Source organism: Falco biarmicus, chromosome 7 (genome assembly GCF_023638135.1).
Source record: "Falco biarmicus isolate bFalBia1 chromosome 7, bFalBia1.pri, whole genome shotgun sequence".
Classification (NCBI taxonomy): domain Eukaryota; kingdom Metazoa; phylum Chordata; class Aves; order Falconiformes; family Falconidae; genus Falco; species Falco biarmicus.
In genome coordinates, this window is record NC_079294.1 from 23679954 (window position 1) to 23697997 (window position 18044).

Sequence of the window (18044 nt, forward strand, 5' to 3'; positions counted from 1 at the left end):
TCTTAAATACCATCTTTGGCTCAGAATGTGTTTTGTGTCCCAGCTTGTTACATCCTCAGAAAATATTCTGGGAAAGTATGAGTTTATGCTTCCTGCATCCTTGTATTCTTCCCTAGACGTCTGCTGCTGGCAACAGTCAGAGATGGGAGATTGGGCTAGGTGGATCTTTGATCTAATGCAGCCTGTCTGCTCTTGTCATTAGCTGTCCATGCTATTTACTTTTCTACTGTCTAACCTAATTTTTTTCTGCTGAAAATTAAGTTGATATTTTTGGGTTTGTCCCAACTTTAAATGCCTTTGCTGAAGTTCCATTTCAGTTTTCTAATACCTGTCTCCCATTTCAAACTTAAGGACCTCCAATTAGGAGCTCAGTTTTCAGTCATTGTTTCTTGAAGCTGCCATCAACTATGGCTACAAAACAGGTGCATGCTCTGGCCAAGTCATTTTATTGACTCTAACCCCTGTACCTTGGAAGTTCCCAGCATAAATATTTTTTAGGGGCAGACTGCTCAGGCAGTCCTAGATGAGCTACCTTTCTCCTTTGCTTTTCTGGATTGTGCTTCTAGATTCAGTATTGCCTGAGCCCATGTGATCATTGTGGAAAATATCCTGTGAGCAAGAGAGACTCCCTAGCACTGTAGAAAGCCCTGCTGAAGCCAGCTCAAAGTGAAGATAAAGTAATAGCTTGTGCTGTTCTGCTGGCAAGAGCTTGTACGTTTATTTTAGCTGCCTTAGTGCCATCTTCCTTCAGCACAGCCAAGCACTAAGCCATTTCCCATATCTCATGTCATTTGGCAGTCCATAAGGGTCCGCTTCAAGTAACTGTCTCCTACCCACTGGCGCTAGGGATGTTGACATCAGTGCTGAGTAGTTGGTCTTGGCATGAGGGTCAGCACAGGGTCTCTTTTTTTTTTGTGTCTTTTCTTTGTGTCTGACTTCTGTAGCGCTGTTACCTACTGCTGGAAAGTACTCGGGTATCTCCTGCATAAACTAGAATGTGATGATGTGTCTTTCCTCCTTAACTCTTTCAGGGATTGCTGCATTGTGTGGCAGGATGGCTGTGCATTCCCTTCATCGAGGAAGCCAAAGCCTTTCAGAGTTTGGTAGACCTCCTGCACTGCATGGACTCACTCAGATTCCATCTTCCTGTCAGCTAGGCTCTTTTGAAGTCTTCTTGCTTGGTGTAGCAGTTACTGACCTCATTTCACACACTGACTAAAAGGAGAGTTGCTGTCTTCATGTATTTAAGGAGATGGGATACCTTTGTGTGCGTGGCCGGTGCCCTGTCTTTATCACAATACTGCTGCAGATTTTAGAGTTACGTGCCCTTAAGATAAGGATTCTAAGAGATTAGACATTACAGATTAAAAAAAGATTATTCTATTGCTTTTCTCCTGTTCTGCTTAGCAAACTGTTGGGCCTTATTCACTATGTTTTTGTGATGTGCTTTATCAACTGACGTATCAAGGGAATTCTCAGCTTTTGTTAGTGAGGTCCGTATCACTTCATGCATAGTGCTGCAGCCTGAGCACCATACAGTGAGTATAGACTTGTGGTCTGCCAGCTGGGCTGCTTGTCTGCCTCTGGCAGTCTGGATCATTTGAACACTATCAGTGCAGACAGCATTTTGCTGTTTGCGTGTCATCTATCTCATCATCTCACCAACGTTCCTCTGCCGATTTTTTTATTATTTTTTTTTTACACAACAAAAATGTTGTGTAATTTTTATTTTTATATTTAGTTTTACAAAATTTATATTTAGAATTTACCTTGAACTTTACTTGATTGGATAAAGCATTCAGAGGTTAATAGCAGTTAGTTGTATATATGTCCTTCCATCATTCTTGCACAGTCCTTAGCAGCAGCTCTTCTCCTCTATAAATCACTGTTTATCTACTGCAAAAAGTTGTGTAGGCTTTGGAAGAAAATCTTCAGAGAAGTGTGTTGTTTGCCTTCTTGCCCTCTGTAGTTGTGTGTTGTATGCCTGGGTTGGGCGTTTATGTTTTTCCTTACTGAGAAAACTGATTTATGAAATAATAGAAACGGATAGTACTAGTGAAAAAGGCGATAGTTCAAAGTGTCTTAAAGGATCAGTTTATGTTAATCTTCGTATATAAAGTTAGTGGCATTGATGGTAAGCTATTAATATTCTAAGTGTATCCTATGGAGATAACTGACTATTCCAACATTTCAAAAAACTGGAAACAAAGGTTTTATTTTGCTGATAAATAGTTTTATATTATATGATTGTGCCGTTATTTAAAATACCTTAATTGTTTGACTTCAGGCTGTCTTTGTATCAGTGTTCAAAACTATACTTCACTATCACTTAGCTCTTCTGCAATGAAAATTTTACAAGGATCTTTGAAAATAATTACTGTAATGCTGTATAATTTAGGTAATTGCAGAACTGACTTTCCGTTCATGTGTTTAAAAGTTTTTTTCACTTTATGTAAGTGATCAGAGACCTAGCTTCTTTGAAGAAGACTTTTATGAGAGGTAAACCAAAATCTTATCATAGGAGAAAACCTTACTTTGAGTTTCATTTATGTTTGTTGTAAATACCACATTATTTTTTTTTCTAAGAAATGACACTTCTAGGGTTTTAAAATTAATTTTTGCATAATTAGTAAGGTTGCACAAGCCTCTTTTTTACTTGGAACTCACTCTGAGTTGTGGAAAAAACTGAGACTAATAGTGTTATTTGGCATGAAGGTGACCTCTCCATAGGGTTAGGTTTCCCCATTTATATTAAAGGCTCTGCACCTGAGGTTGTAGTTCAACAACTGGTTTGAGTTGAAAGCACCACAGTAGTCCAACCTTTCCCTGTCCCCCACAGCTAACTTCCATTCTTTCTCTTGTTCTGACATTAAGTCTTTGTGCAATTGTGTGACAGATCAGATTAGGAAATGAACTCACTTGTCTGAAAAATACTGTGGCAAAAATATCATCTAATAAATGGAGTTTTTGTTTCATGGGTCATTCTAATTCTCCTTGACCAAAAATTTCTGATTGTCTGTAGGTAATAAATTAGGTGCTGTGTTTCTCATAGGAGCCACAACCCTATAGTCTCTCCCTGTCACACGCATATCCAGGTGCTTCCCTTTCTTTATGGCAAGTATTGAGTACCTTTTACCTCAGTTGGTCTAACCAAAAAACATAATGAAGTTTACTGTAGTGCAATTGCTTTCAAGTTCAGTTTAATTTTAAAGTTCTCATTCTATTTTGGACTTGAAGAGGGGTTTGTGTGTCTAAAACTGGTAGGGATTTGCCACCTGTATTAGTTGGTTTAGTGAAAGATAATATACTCCTTCCATAAACTTTGCCTTACTTGGGTTTTTGTAACATTTTGGTGCTGGATTCTCTTGCAAACTGGAAATAATGTAGTAGCTTGAAATATGTGTTTTTAAAATAAGATTGTCACTTGAAACTAAATGTTATATTTTTAACTCTGTCTTCAAACTGAGGAAATATTGCCCCTTTTGTAATAACAACATAGCTGTAAGTGCAGAAGCTGCCAAAAGGAAATCTAGACTCTTTAGCTATAGCACACAAGACAGTTGGGAGCTTTTCACACCTGGAATCTGCAAGTGGTGATGAGTATTTTGGCACCCAAGAGCTTGAGATTGTAAAACCTAAAATTGCATTGGTTATGTGTTGGATCTTTAAAAAGATTTTCTTCACAACCAGTACGGTTGGAAATTTAGGTCAACATGTTAAATTTGGTTTTCTCGTTGACATACTGAATGATGATTTTCAGGACCCCAGCTTGTAATGAATGCATTTAGAAAATATTTGGGTTAGAGGTGCAGGATAGCTTTCTAGTTTGGATGCTCAAATAGACACACTTAAATTCTGGCTTTAGAATTTACAGTTTGAACATGCTTCTTAGCCTGTCTAAGAAAATGGACTTCCCCATAAATGTGGTGAAATTAGGACCTTTGACTACTTCCTGTCCTGATTTTCTCTTTATGCTGACTTGTTTACATTTTCTTTGTTCCTTTAAGTTCTTCTGTTCAAAAGTACAAAGTACAGAACCTTAGATCTGGATTTAAACATCTACAAAGGCTGGTAAGCACAGATTGGCTTCAGTTTAGAGCCATGTCTAAAGAAATATATACATGCACACAAATTACGTAAAACAATTGACTTTGCTTGCTGAGCTAGAATCAGCTTTTACAAAATTGACTTTGTTTTTTTCTGGAGTTTTAAAACTTTTTTCTAATCGCATATAATCTTTCAGTATACTTGGTTGGGGTAATTTAAAGAAGTCTTGTGGGGATGATACATAGCTAAAAGCAGTTAAGTGGATAGAAGAGATTTAAATAATGGATGCTGTTTGTACAATATTCAATTCTGGATATAAGTGCTAACCTTCCTTTAGCTGTTCTCATGTTATACTGTGATCGGTTCCCAGGCAAAGGCTTATGTTATGGAACAAAGTTTGTACTCATTGTGTTGTCCTACTTATTACATGACCTGTCACCTGGAAATAAATTTGATAGAGGGCTAATTGCCTTTAATTGTGATAATTCTGTTACCTTACACATTTCCTTTGATCTGATAAACTGGTCTGATAATGAAACTGATGTCTTAATGGAATGTAGAATTCTATGAGATATATTGCAATTAAAATGTCTGTTACTTTTTTAGGAGAATTATAGTGTTCATTGTGCAGAAAATAACCGTACTGCCACCTGTAAAATTGTACTGCCGAATGATTCATCTGTTGAATGAGTAAGGGAAAGCTTGCACCTTAACTGTATGTCATTAACCAATCACCTGCTTCAGTGGGATACAGATCATACAGAGCTTTCTTAATTGTTTAACAGCATTGTAGGCAATATATGCCTGTATTTCAGTAATACAAATGGAACTGTATCTACTTTTATGGTCTTTAATTCATCTGTGGAGTTTAGAATGGGCCAAACTATCTGAATTCAGGTACTTCAAAATTTAGAGAAGTTTCAGTTTTGTCCTGAGCACCACCTCCAAAGAATGCATATTGATGTCTGTCCAAAAGTCCTTTAAATATAGTCCTCTCCAGTAACGTCCAGGGTTTTTTCCACATGAATTTGGAGAAGGTGGTTGTAATCTAAATTGCACCTACCAGGATACGTGTTTTCTGTTATTAGGTAAGGAATATAAAGATAGTTATCTAATGCAGTACATTAATAACTAACAGATTTTCAGTTATGCAGTGTTAAGGTTGTTAGAGAACAGAAGAGCAATGAAACCCAGTCTATAACAAACTTTGAATAAAAGCTTTAAAGAAACCATATTCTTGCAGCAGTGCCTGTGTATAAGCATCTGGGAAGAGTTGTGATTTAGCAAAAGTATAGAACAGCTTCAGACTTAAATTAGGGAAATAAGACTGCTATCATAAAGAAATAAAAAAACCCCTCTTTTCTTCATATTAGGTATTGGTATGCTTGAGTGTAATTCAGTGTTGGTGTCTAACTCAATTTCGTTGCCCATAACACAAGAAGAATGTGGAGCAAGGAGAGGATTTTCAGAGGCCTACAGAAAAAACCCATGGGATAGAGAGGGAGGCTTAAAGCTTAATTTATTAATTTAGAGGAAGTTGAAGAACTGTGTTTAGATGCTTAAATGAGGTGAAATTACTGGGGATGAAATTTGGTTTCCAAAAATGTAACAAAGTCCTGTGGTAAAAAACTAAAATCAGACAGATTAAACTGTGAAACAAAGCAAGTCATGCTTACTGTGAGGGAAGAGATGTACTAGAACATGTTGCTAGTGAAGATTGGGGACTCTTAATCATTTGGAGTCTTACAAATTAGCCTGTGCTATTTCACTAAGGGAGTGAAGTTCTGTGGCCTGATCAGGTAAAAGTTCAGGCTAGTTTTAAGCTTTCTGGCCTTGAAATTTGTGATTGAATCCTCCTGCTACTTTATGTAGGGTCTAGAAGAAAATATAATTCTTCAAATTAACCTTAACATGTTTGTAAAACATTTTTCAAGTAAAATACTGCTTGCCTTCAGGGGGTGTTTAACACCTTGTCTTCAGGGGTTCAGGAGAGAAATTTTGCCTCCCTGTGTGACAGTTTAATGGGTCCTGGGGCTTTGGTGCTTTGAATATGAGTGACAATGCAGAATAGATTTTATTGCTCTGTAATGATATAGGATGACAAGAGATTTAACAAGGAATTAGTGTATTGGAATAGGATTGAGGAATTGTGTATAAATGAAGATTTTGTTGCCCTGGCCCTGCAGATGTTATCTACAGTAATACAGTACTTCTATGATGATTCTTAAATATGGGGTGGTTCTGTGGATATATGTATTTTACCATTGCACTCTGGGCCAGTTACTGGTGCTCTGTTAGTATGCTCAAGAATTTGTGAATGAATAGCTATCAGAAATGTTTGTCAGAGCTGTGCCTATACATTGTAATTTGAAGTGTATTTAAAAAAAAAAGTTCAAATCAGGTATTGGATCAAGGCTGATAGCAGTATTAACAGAAAACGCTAAAACCACTGTTGTCATATCTTTGCTTTAATAAAGCATTTACTTTTCCTGCAGGTGATGAATTTTGCTCATGTTTGAAAGCTGTAGCAAAAGTCATACTTGCCAATTTTAGATTTTGCTCCAGTGAGATGAATACTTCCTCTATTACTGTTTTTTAAGCAGGGTTCAGAAAAACAACCCCTTGAAGTCCCAGTATAGGAGTAAACATATTACTTAGTGAAGACCACCATCTACTTTGATGTAACTGGGGTGGTGGTGGAAGGGGAAGCAAAGATCTGAGTAAATGAAAAAATCACTGTACATGCTGTAAGCATGTAATTTTGGAAATAAATCTTTTTTCCTTCATTAGTGCCATTTCATTTTCTCTTCGACTGACTTAGTTCCTGACTGTGTTACAATAATTCTGTTAGAAAGGTCAGTAATTATGGTCAGTGGTTAGTAATGTTAAGGGTGTTCACATAGATGACTATAGCTCTCTTTAGAATTTTGACCTTATCTGCAGGGGAGAATTTACCAGCACTGGTAGAATTTAAATTGGTTTAGGTCAACTTGATTAAATTGCAGCGTGGATGCTGTTACTCAGAGCACGCAATCTTAATTTGGTTTCCCTTCATTTGTTTGAATTAAACCAATTCAGGCTACATATTCTGAATGAACAGTCTTTTACAGGGATGTAATCTACTCTAATTTGGTATAAATTTAGATCTTAAACTAATCCTGATTAATTTTTCTCCAGAGGGGTCTGTTTTGTTTGGAGTTGGTTTAAATGTCAGAGTTTACAATTGAAGCAAGAAAGGTGTAAATGAAATATGAAAAATAAATATGAAAGAATATGAAAAAAAATCCCACAGTTACTGTCATGTCAAACAAACATCTGTTTTAAAAGCTAGGTCATTCAAGCAGCAGATTGTTTTTTAAAAAGGCTAATTTAACCCCAATAGTAAACTTGGCATTTACCCACATGGAAGGGCTTACTGTTAATTTAAATCAGAGTGGTTGTACTAATTTAACATACAATTTGTGTGTTGATTCAGGGAGAAAAAGAATTTTTCATTTTCAGTTCATGCTGTTTTGGAAGTGATAGAAATAAATTCAAAGCAAATACGCTTCTGAAGAGTCCTATCGTTGGATGAGAGTTTATACAGAGTTACACTTGTATAATTATACCAGTGTAACAAATAAGAATAATTCTAGAAAAACTTCAAACAATTGGAATAAGCTTTTAATTGGTTGTAGTAGTTGCTAATGGGAGCCATTATGGATGGATTAATCTCCAAAACACAAACTTTTACATTGCTATATAAAATTTGATTTACAGATGATTGCCTAAAGCCAGAAAATTAAAAAATTAAACTGATGCAATTACCTAAGACAATTTTTTTCCTTTAGCTATTTGTACTCTGAAATAAAACAACAAAATTTTACTTTAGACATATTTAATCATTAGTAATCCTATCTATGTGAAACACACTGTAAAATGTGGAATAGTCTATGCAATGCAATAAATTAAATTGCAATGCTGATTTAATTATTTTTAATTCTGAAATGTTTTGGTTAATATTACTTTAAACTTGTTATTATATATTACTATTAATTATGTAACCAATTATTTAGTAAATTATTTTTTTAGGTTTAAAAAGTTGTTTTTATTACAATTAATTATAAATGTAATTATGATTTACAACAATTTGAAACTGCCTGCAGAATATAACTTTGAAAATGTTGATATTCGTTAATACTATTTTGAGATTGGGCTTGAGGATTTGAGAGAGAACAGGTTAAAAAAATAAAGAGGAGTATACTTGACTATCTTTCTGTACTGGAAGTTATTTGGCTAGAATTCCAGCTTGAGTCACGGTGGGATACAAAACCTAGTTAAGATTCTGGGTGAGAAACACAACTTTTTCTGTATTTCATGTTGTTCTGTTGTTATTCACTGAGATCCCATGTTCTGCTCTGTTTCTGCAGTCCCTGGTTAAATGGAAGCCACTCCTGGGATCTGGATGGTTTCTACTGACATAGACTTTGCATAGCAGCTCCATCGCTTCAGGAGGTTGCAATGAGTGGAGGAGGGGAGCAGCCTGACATCCTCAGTGTGGGAATCTTGGTCAAAGAAAGATGGAAGGTGGTGAGTATGCCTTTCTGCAATATTTTCTCCTTTGAAACATGTTTTTAAAAAGAAGTAGTTTGCACCTTGAAATCTGTTTCAAAATTCTTGTGAGATATGTTTTGCTTAATACTTATGTTAAATGGTTAAAGGACTTTACAACCATGTGTTTCTTTTAGCCTACTTTAAAAAGAAGTTATATGCATTTGTGTTGGGTTTTTTTTGTTGTTGTTTGTTGTTTGGGGTTTTTTTTTTTTGTGGTAAGGACTTAGGGAAGCTTATAAGTCCTGACTTAGTGCAGCTTATAAGTCCTGACTTAGTGCCTGTTCAGAGCACAAGTGGAAGAGTCCTGTTAGTATATTGAATCCAGTCAGGCAGTGATTATGTCAGCCTGTTTTGGAAATCAGTCAGGCACCCTTTTGAGACTAGTCAGATCGTGAGATTTGTTACTTCTTACAGGAAGACCTTTCAGGACCTTGCTGCTCTTGCGATTAGAAATGATTTTTGTTTGTTATATTTTGTAGCATAGATTTATTCCTGAGTGATTTATATCCATTTGATTGTGTGCCAGTATCGGTGTTACTATAAATAGCTCTGTTCCTTTTTGGTGTTCATATCCTTGATTTACATCTAGAGGGAAATAGAATCCACTTGAAAGTATTTTTGCTGGGAAGGACAGGCTGAGTTCTCATAGTTCCTCCTCCATTCCCCTAATGACTTAAGAATTTTTTTGCATGTGGATTTGTTTAGATCTAAAAAAAAAAAAAAGGGTGGGGGTGGGGGGGAAGAGCCAAAAAAAGCACCACTTCATAATGGAACATTTTGGGTATCTCTTTGTGTTTAGTAGGCTGTGAATGGATACTGAATCACTATTTTTTGCGCTGTCTTTGGTTTATATTACTCCCATGTTTCAATATTTTATTTAAAACTATGAAACTGAGAAGATACAGATTCAGCATTCATTTCAAATTCATATAGAGAAAATTTCAACTGTCTTGTGTCCTGTCCTTCATTGAAAACTGCAGGAAGCTGATACTAGCTTTGTGTAGGAAAACTTTATATTTCCTTTTGTGTAAATAGAACATAAATGGCTATCTTTGGAGCATAAGTATTTGTAAAATGTCTTCTTACATTGCATCTTAATATTGCAGTAAAGTAAAAAGTGAAATCATAGTCTTGAATCAGATCAAATAGAGTAAGATAGAATTATAAATAGAAAACAGTATACTAATATATCACTAACCACAAAATTACTCTGTTGTCTGATATGTTCAACAGTAGTCCTGTTTCCTGCAGATTTATTTTCTTCCCTAGGTAATGAAGACTGATCATCAGATCAGTGTCTTTTGGAAATTTTGAGAGTAGGCTGTTGTTCATCTCATGTGATTATACATTTTAACTTGTATGTTTTCCAAATAAAGTATTACAGGTAGATGAGTGCCAAATATTGTCTGGGGGTAACTCTTAAATTTCTTAATTTCTGTGGCAGTTATTAAGGATGTCTTGATGGCATCTAGAGGTGATATACTTCTTTTGAAATTCAGGATTTCACAGGACAGTGGGCCAGTGGAAGAACATAACATACAAATTCTAGAAATTCCTTAATGCTTGAAATGTACATTAACATAAGGAGTACTGTTCTGTTAGGTTATGAAGTTTTTTGCTAGTGTTCTTGAAACAGCAGTGTACTTAAAAATTCCTTGTGTAGAAAGATATATATACTGGTGGACGTTCAAAATTTAGTGGCAATGAGTACTGTCCCTAATTATCAGTAGTAATTCTGATTTTTCCTTGTGGAACTGTCCCAATATCCTGCTTTTTTTCCTCCATTGAAGAATGGCAGCACTGTAGTATGATTGCATGAGATTATTTTGTTGTAACCAGTTTAAGAAAAAAAAGAACACTATCTGGAAGTTATGTGAAGATTTGTGGCTGAAATGCAATTTTCAGAATTTTTGCTGTTCAGGACCTTGGTCTTTGTAATTGTGAAAACATACCTGGAAATTGTGGACATGAACATTTTTTAAAGCTATGCTCAAATAAATTTAACTTTAACCTAGACATTTTTTAGAGTGATTCTATCTTGAAAAGACAGAGTATTTTTTCCTCATTGATACCCTCCCTCTCTGCTGGTCTCTGTATCTGTTAATGCTTGCTTTTATCCTCTGTCAATGCCTTTTCTCGTCCCTCTGTTTCGCCTTTGAAATGTTTCTTAGAGTCCTGACTTGGAGATACTTGATTGTAATTATAATTGGTTTTAGGTAGGTTTAAGAACATCATTCAATATGCAATGTAAGCGAAAGTACCAAGATAAAATATGTTGGAAATTGTATGCTGTAGACTTGAAGCATACAAAGAAACAGGAGTTGAAGAGAGAATGGAGAGGATGAGTTTGGGGTATGAGATGCTGAATGCAAAGAAGAGAAGCTTGAAACTAATGTGCAAAATGGGAGAATGTGGTGCAGGTGTAAATGAGGGCAGCATGATCCTTGTCAAGGTAAAAGATGTGCAGATGTGGCAGGAGGTGAGTATGGTTGAACAGTCATCTCCTGTCTGAACTCAAAAGCAAAATGGAAGCCAACAGAAGGTGGAAACAAGGATGGGCTGCCCAAGATTAATACGGAGACATTACCTCTGTGTGTTGGGATGAATGTATAGGAAAGCCAGAGCTCAGCTGGCAGTCAAAACTGGTGAGGGATGTGAAAAGCACTGAGAAAGGCTTCTACAGGGATATTGGCAGCAAAAAGACAACCATGGAAAACATGGGCTCATTGCCGAATGTGGTGCATGACCCAGTGACAAAGGGCATGGAAAGTATTTTTCCTACAAGCAGAGGTGCACTTGTGCTTGGAATTATTGACCAAGGTCATTATTGAATGTTTGTTAATGATTCTGGTGTACTTTCTATCTAAGGATAGAAATTGATCTGTTTATTTTATTAGTATGGTAATGTGTTTGTTTTTTAATTTTTTTTAAGCACACAAGCAGAAAAAAACCCTTTCAGTAGCAGTCTTTCTCAGTCTGGCTATTTCTCAAGGCCAGTAAATGAAGATATATGGTAAACTGCTGTAAGTCTGTGTAGAGGATGGCTGTGTCGCCTTTTTCCTTTTCCCCTCTCACCTTTTTCTCCATGCATTCTCACTGTCCATTGTACTTGTACTATGCTGAAAATTTATGTGCTTATGCTGAAAACTACAGTCAGATCAATGTCTATGTTTAACTCTTGGAGCCCTGTTAATAGCTCAGAGCTCAGTCAAGATAATGGCATTACCAGACCAAGAGGTGGAATGGAAAAGTAGAGACTTAAAATGGCCAAACTAGTCACAAAGCTACATCTTTGAGAGATATACATAGATACACACATAATTAAAAAATAATCAAAACAACAAAACCATATATGTAATCCTGTTAGAACTTCTTTTTTATTTCCCTGATATGTAGATGGCAGATCTCCTTCCCTTACGTAAGGACTATCACTCTGCATATATTGGATACATCTGAATGTAACCAAGAGATACTGAATATTTCACTGGACTTGACAGGTTTCTATTTTTCACAGTTTGTCATTATTTCAGAGTTAACCCTAGATTCTTACCGTAGTAGTACCTTAAACAAGTCGCGTCTGAAGACACAAACTTCTTATTCAGGATTTGTGATACTCTGATCTTGAATTTGTTAAGTTCTTGAAATGTGTATGCTGAAGAGTAAAGGTGTAAGCCTGCATTGGTAGTATGCATGTTGGTAGTATTCAGAGGAAGTATACAGCCTGTGGAGGAAATTGTGTTTGCTAACAGCTAGCGTGCTTATTAGAAAGAAATGAACATCTGAACTTGCAGGCAGCAGGTGTTGCACTAGAAGCAGATGATTAGGTGCATTAGTTCTGTAGGTCTGAAAATGTGCTGTACTGTCTATTTTATACACCTTTCTAAAATTGGTAATGAATTGGCCAGAAGTGAGTAATTTAGATCGTGCTACATATCTTGAACTATATTTTCCTCATCTTAAGAGTACTGAAATAGCAGTTGCTTGCGCTGGTCAAACATCTTCAGGACAGAAAGTACATGGTGAAATACTGAGTATTGTTGTAATCATACAGAACAAAGATTTCATGCAATACGATTTGAAAAATGCAGGTAAACAATGTGAGTATTTTATCTGTTACCTTCTTCCTTTTTCTTAGGGGCCTAGACTATTTTAAAAATTGTTATTCCTTCTCAGTCAGATGGCTTGTTTTATTTTCTGGATTAGGAGACGTGAGGTTTATTTTCAGAATCTGAAGATAGGTCAGCGTATTGCTGATCTGCAGATCCCCAGGATGTTTAGATGACCCTTAATACACTATACTCATATAACCTTATGTTTTCAAATGATGTTTAGAAAACAATGTCATTTCTTTCAAGGTAAAATATAGTAAAAATACAATATTGTGTGTTTCTTAGGGTAATTCTTTTTGTTTCCTTTTCTGTTTTATCAGCTTTAGAATGGTAGCTACAGGGGAGATCACTATATGAAAGCATTACATTAAATAACATTGACATTTTTGATACTGAAAACCAGACAAATCTCTGCTCCCTGTGAAAATTTAAAGCAGGGTGAAAATACAACTATTAATATTTGCTCTGAATGTAGTGCAAACTGTTCAATATGCCAGGAGCATTCTTTTTACCTCTTCCTAACTCGGATGAACTTTTAATTGTGCAAGTTTCTTGAGTGCGTCTGTTAATAAGAATGGTACTGGTGAGCCATAAGTAAGTGTGAATGTAACATTAAAATATAATCTTAGCCATTTCTTACTATTTATGATTTAACTGTTATGTGTAAATCACTGGATATTATAGAAAATGCTGTCTCTTTTCAGTAAGTCCAGGAACTTTTATACCTTTGATATTCAGTGTGTTTATCTCTGAAAAAAGGGAAAAGATGGCATATTTTAAAAAATTCACTGTACTTTTGTATTTGGAGGTCTCTGGGTAGCATGTGAATATTTGAAGAAAGATTTTATTTAGCATGATGACTTTGGTTGGATTAATGTTGGGAATGCTAGTGCATTCTTCTATTTTATAAAATACAAGAAGTTTAGTGCAGATGGAGATCAGGTGCATTAGCCTAGAATTTCCTAGAATTCCTAGTTTTCCTAGAATTCTCTTACAAACTTTATTTAACCATACCTTTGTAGATTATTCAGTAGCTCTTTTATGTACTAGAAGGCTATGATTATGTTATTTTAAAATCTGTTAGTAATACAACAGTGTTTGCAGTATGGCAGGCAGTACAAAGAAGTATTGATGTTTTCTTTCCTTTCTTCTCCCTTCTTTTAAATATGTTTTTGTTCTTTCTGTTTTTTCCCAATATAGTTGAGGAAAATAGGAGGCGGAGGATTTGGGGAAATTTACGATGCACTGGACTTGCTTACTCGGGAAAATGTTGCACTGAAGGTGGAATCGGCTCAGCAACCAAAGCAAGTGCTGAAAATGGAAGTAGCTGTGTTGAAGAAATTGCAAGGTAGGGCTGTACCCTGGATATGCTAGAAGCAGAATGTCAGTGTATTGCCTTAAAAAAATCATTATAATCTCTATTTAGTCACAGTTTGAGAGAATGTTCCCCATATTCTGCGTGTTATTGCTAAATGGTTATGAAATGTGGAATAGAAGCTCTTCCAGCTTCTGAAAGTTTTGCAACAGTGAACCTTTTCTTTGAAACAGGGTGATATGAAAAAAAAACCCAAGAAAAAATTAAACCTGTTTTAATGCAAAACCTGTTCTCAACTGTGTTTTATTCTGGATCCATATCTTCTCCTTACCTTTATTTCTCTAGACTTTGTTGTTAGCTTTTTATTTCCCCTTCTAAATTGGTATCTTTTTTTCCTATACTGTCTAGCATTGATTATTTGTGGGTTCTTCATATAGCATCCAGGATAAGGATGTTTGTGTTTCTTTGCCTTTGCAAGTATTGCCAAGAATAATTCTATTGTTGAAATGGGAGACATATTTAAACCCCACACAAACAAACAAAAAAACAATTTTAAAATGCTGTAACTTGTAGGAAAAAAAGTTATATTATTGGCATGTAGGGACCTGAAATACTTTAGGGTTCAGGTCCTTGGCCATTCAGAATCACAGCTTTGAATAGTCACTTTTGATGTCTGAAGCTATCAATACAGAGGAACAGGCAATGGCTTCTTGTCATTTGTTTTCACAACATAGGATTATAAAAAAGTTTAAATGGCCACTTTTTTCTTTAAAACAATTATTTTGTATCTGGAAGATTTTGACTAATACATCCATCCCTGTCAGCAGCTCGATTTTTCCAAACTCTTAATTTGAATAAAGCAAAATCTGCATGACATATGGTGCTGCCTAATCTACTGTAAAGGTCACATTGCAGTAGAAATTGATGGCCTGTATAGATTTGAGAGGGCAAGCATGTCACGTGTCACAGTGTTAACAAACTGTTCCTACGTTTTTATCTTTTTAATTAATTTCACAAAAACGTCTAGCATAATAGTCAAGCAAGGAGGTTCAGGAACTGCATATTGGTTTTCTTTCAGTTTTAGAATTTCTAGTACAGAGATTAATAGTAAATTTCAGTATTACCAATTCTGAATTTAGAAACCATTTGTGAGGGTTCTTGAAAGAAACTGTCTTAAACATCGTGTGTTTTGAAGTTACTCTATAACTGCTGGGTTTTTAAATGCTCAGAATTATTTTTTCAAGTTGTTTTTTTTTTGGGGTTTTTTTTTTTCCTGCACAGGAGCTTGATTTTGGTTTTAACAAAAATGGTCTTTCAAAATGGTGTAGGTGAAACAGCTAAAGTAATAAGGAAAACAGTAATAACTGAAAGATATTGGAATTTGGTAACACTGCAAGGCCAGTGTTTCTAAAAACATAGCCTTATATATGACTGCATAACTTGAGTGCTTTATAACTTTCTACTGTGAATTTAAGTGAAATCTGAGTTAAGATGTTACAAAAATACTTTTTTCTTATTAAAAACTTATTTACCTTTTGAAAACCATGAATGTTTCCTGAAATAATAAGAAATGGATTTGTGAAGAATTGCCATAGGGCCTTAGAGAAGTTATAATTTCTGTTATCAGTCTTCCTTTGGGAGTATAATTCCTTTAACAATGCGTCTTCCTGCAGAGGAGTCTCTGGTTCCACTGAATCATGGGAAAGGCTGTCTAGATGAAAAGAACAGAACAATGAAACACCTGAACAACAGATCCATTGAGGCGAATAATCCAAATAATACATAATCCAAATAATATATAATAAAAAACTTTCAGTTATTTTTGTTCCCAATGTTATTTCTCTGAGAAAACAATAAAGAGGAGGTTTTATATGACTGAAACCCTGATTTTCTATGAGATCTTCAGAAGGTGCTCTTTTGACAGTCTTCTTTAGGAGAAAACAATCTAAAAATTATTCCTTAATTTTTAATGTCTTTTTTTAAAAAAAATCTCTTACTATTCTCTAGCATATTTAAAAAAAAAAGTTGATGGTTCCATGTAAGTAACACTAGAGGCGATCTTTAGTCAATGAAGTGCAAGTTCCACATTGCAGTGTAACTGCTCTGGTTGTAGATAGGGAATAGTTCAGATGACCGGGAAAGTCACTGCAGTAAGAGACAGGTCAAGGCTGAACCTTTTGCATATATTGAGATCTGTAGTTTGCACAGATGGATAACTTTATTTTTACATGCATACATTTTCATCCATACTTAAAGGATTTTTATTAAATAAGATTATGGTAGAGATCATTTTATGTTTTACATAAAATTTTGATTCCTAGGAGACATTTCCATTAATTATTCTACCTTCCCAAGTTTTCAGTATGCAAGAGCTAGAAATTTGAAGCAGAGAGAAAATCAAGAAAAAGGGAAAAAAATAGGCAGTAAAACCAACTTTATCATATTTTTTAATTAAATGCTTCATTTACCATGTGGAAATTTTTCTTATTTTTGACAAGGTTTTTTTAATGCAGATTCAGAGCAGGTGAAATTGTAAACAGTTCTTTTAGGATATTTTTGTAACAACCTTCTAATAGCATGTATCCTCTGAGACTTTTTTTCTTTTCTTCTGTCCCTTTTTGGCGTGTGTGTGTGTATATGTATATATATGTATGTATATAATTACTATCCTTTTCTCAAAGGGCTTATGTTCTTTTACTTTCAAGGTGTTCTAGTTACCTTGAACATAAATCAGAGGAAGGAATGTAATTGTCATGAAAATCCTTTTCCTTGCAAATATTTGAGAAGTTTTATCTACGAATAGTATGTAATGAGAGACAGGGAGCTGACAGGGTCATTCAGAATTGTCTTGGTGTGTAGATCTGATTTTTAAAATACATATTTATTAACATGTTCTGTTTCTGGGGAAAATTATGTAAGAAACATATGGAGAGGAGTATGTTCACTGATACAGCCATTTATTACAGCTTAGTCATCAACTGTATCTTTGATTTATTTACTTGTTTTTTCCTGCTAATGATGCTGTCTCCTAATTATTGTTGTCAGAATACTGTTTAACTCCTTAAGCTCTGGGGTTTTTTTGTTTTGTTTTAAAAAAGAAATCTGCTGCAACAGATCGTTGTTTTAATCATGTTGTTAGGCCATCTGTTCCCACAGTCAGATGGGAGAAGACAAATTTACCACATCTCACTCAGTGAGGGTGAGATTCACTCAGTTGGTTTCCGTCTCACACAACGTTACAAACTTCTGCCTCACTCATTTACAGCTCTAGCATAATTTAGTGATGGATTGCATCTGGTATGGGCTGAAAAGCTATCTGTAGTGATACACTGCAGCCTGGGGAATGGCATGTAGGCTTCATACCCTCCCTGGGAAGCTTTTCAAGGGCATAGTTGTTCACTGCAGCCTAGTACCATCTTTTCCTCCTGCTCCCTAGCCATATAGCTCACAGGTGTGAGAAAATCCTCTTTTCTCACAGAGGGAAAAGGAACTGAAGGTATCTGCAAGGGTGAAGTTAAGTGTGTGTACCCACACTGGAGTGGCAGAGGATCATGCTATTTGAATAAGGTGTACAGGTCCTACTTCTGTCCTTTGCCGTTTCCTCCGATTTTTGTAAATGTAGTTTCCAGGGAATATATCACACAACTTAAGTTGCTGCTGCAGTTAAAATGGGGTTTCTCTGACCAGACTGAGTTTTGGACATTTACTGAATTTGTCAGATGAAATCTGACTAATATCTGTTTTTCTGAAGATGTTCCTTCAGCATACCCACAGTGGCTGTAAAATGAATCATTAATATTTCAGATGAGACTTTATTAACTGGAAACTGCAGCAATGAATATACAAAATTTAATCTTGACAAATTTGCTGCAAATAATTTTTCTTCATGAAATTACAGTGTCTGTAATATTGCCTGTCTTAAACAAATGGGTGGAAGGAAAAAGAAGAGGAAGAGCAGCGGTACTTACGTGCTTGGCAGA

General features: G+C 35.4%; 1 protein-coding gene across 2 annotated transcripts in view; it reads left to right on the forward strand.

The window, feature by feature from the left end:
* Nucleotides 1-18044, forward strand: part of TTBK2 (tau tubulin kinase 2) — a 104805-nt gene that overhangs the window by 18964 nt on the left and 67797 nt on the right. For both annotated transcript variants that reach the window (XM_056346833.1, XM_056346834.1), the window contains exons 2-3: nucleotides 8457-8616; nucleotides 13950-14097. In XM_056346833.1, the coding sequence (XP_056202808.1) occupies nucleotides 8548-8616; nucleotides 13950-14097 (217 nt within the window). In that variant the 5' untranslated portion in view covers nucleotides 8457-8547. The remainder of the gene's footprint in view (nucleotides 1-8456; nucleotides 8617-13949; nucleotides 14098-18044) is intronic.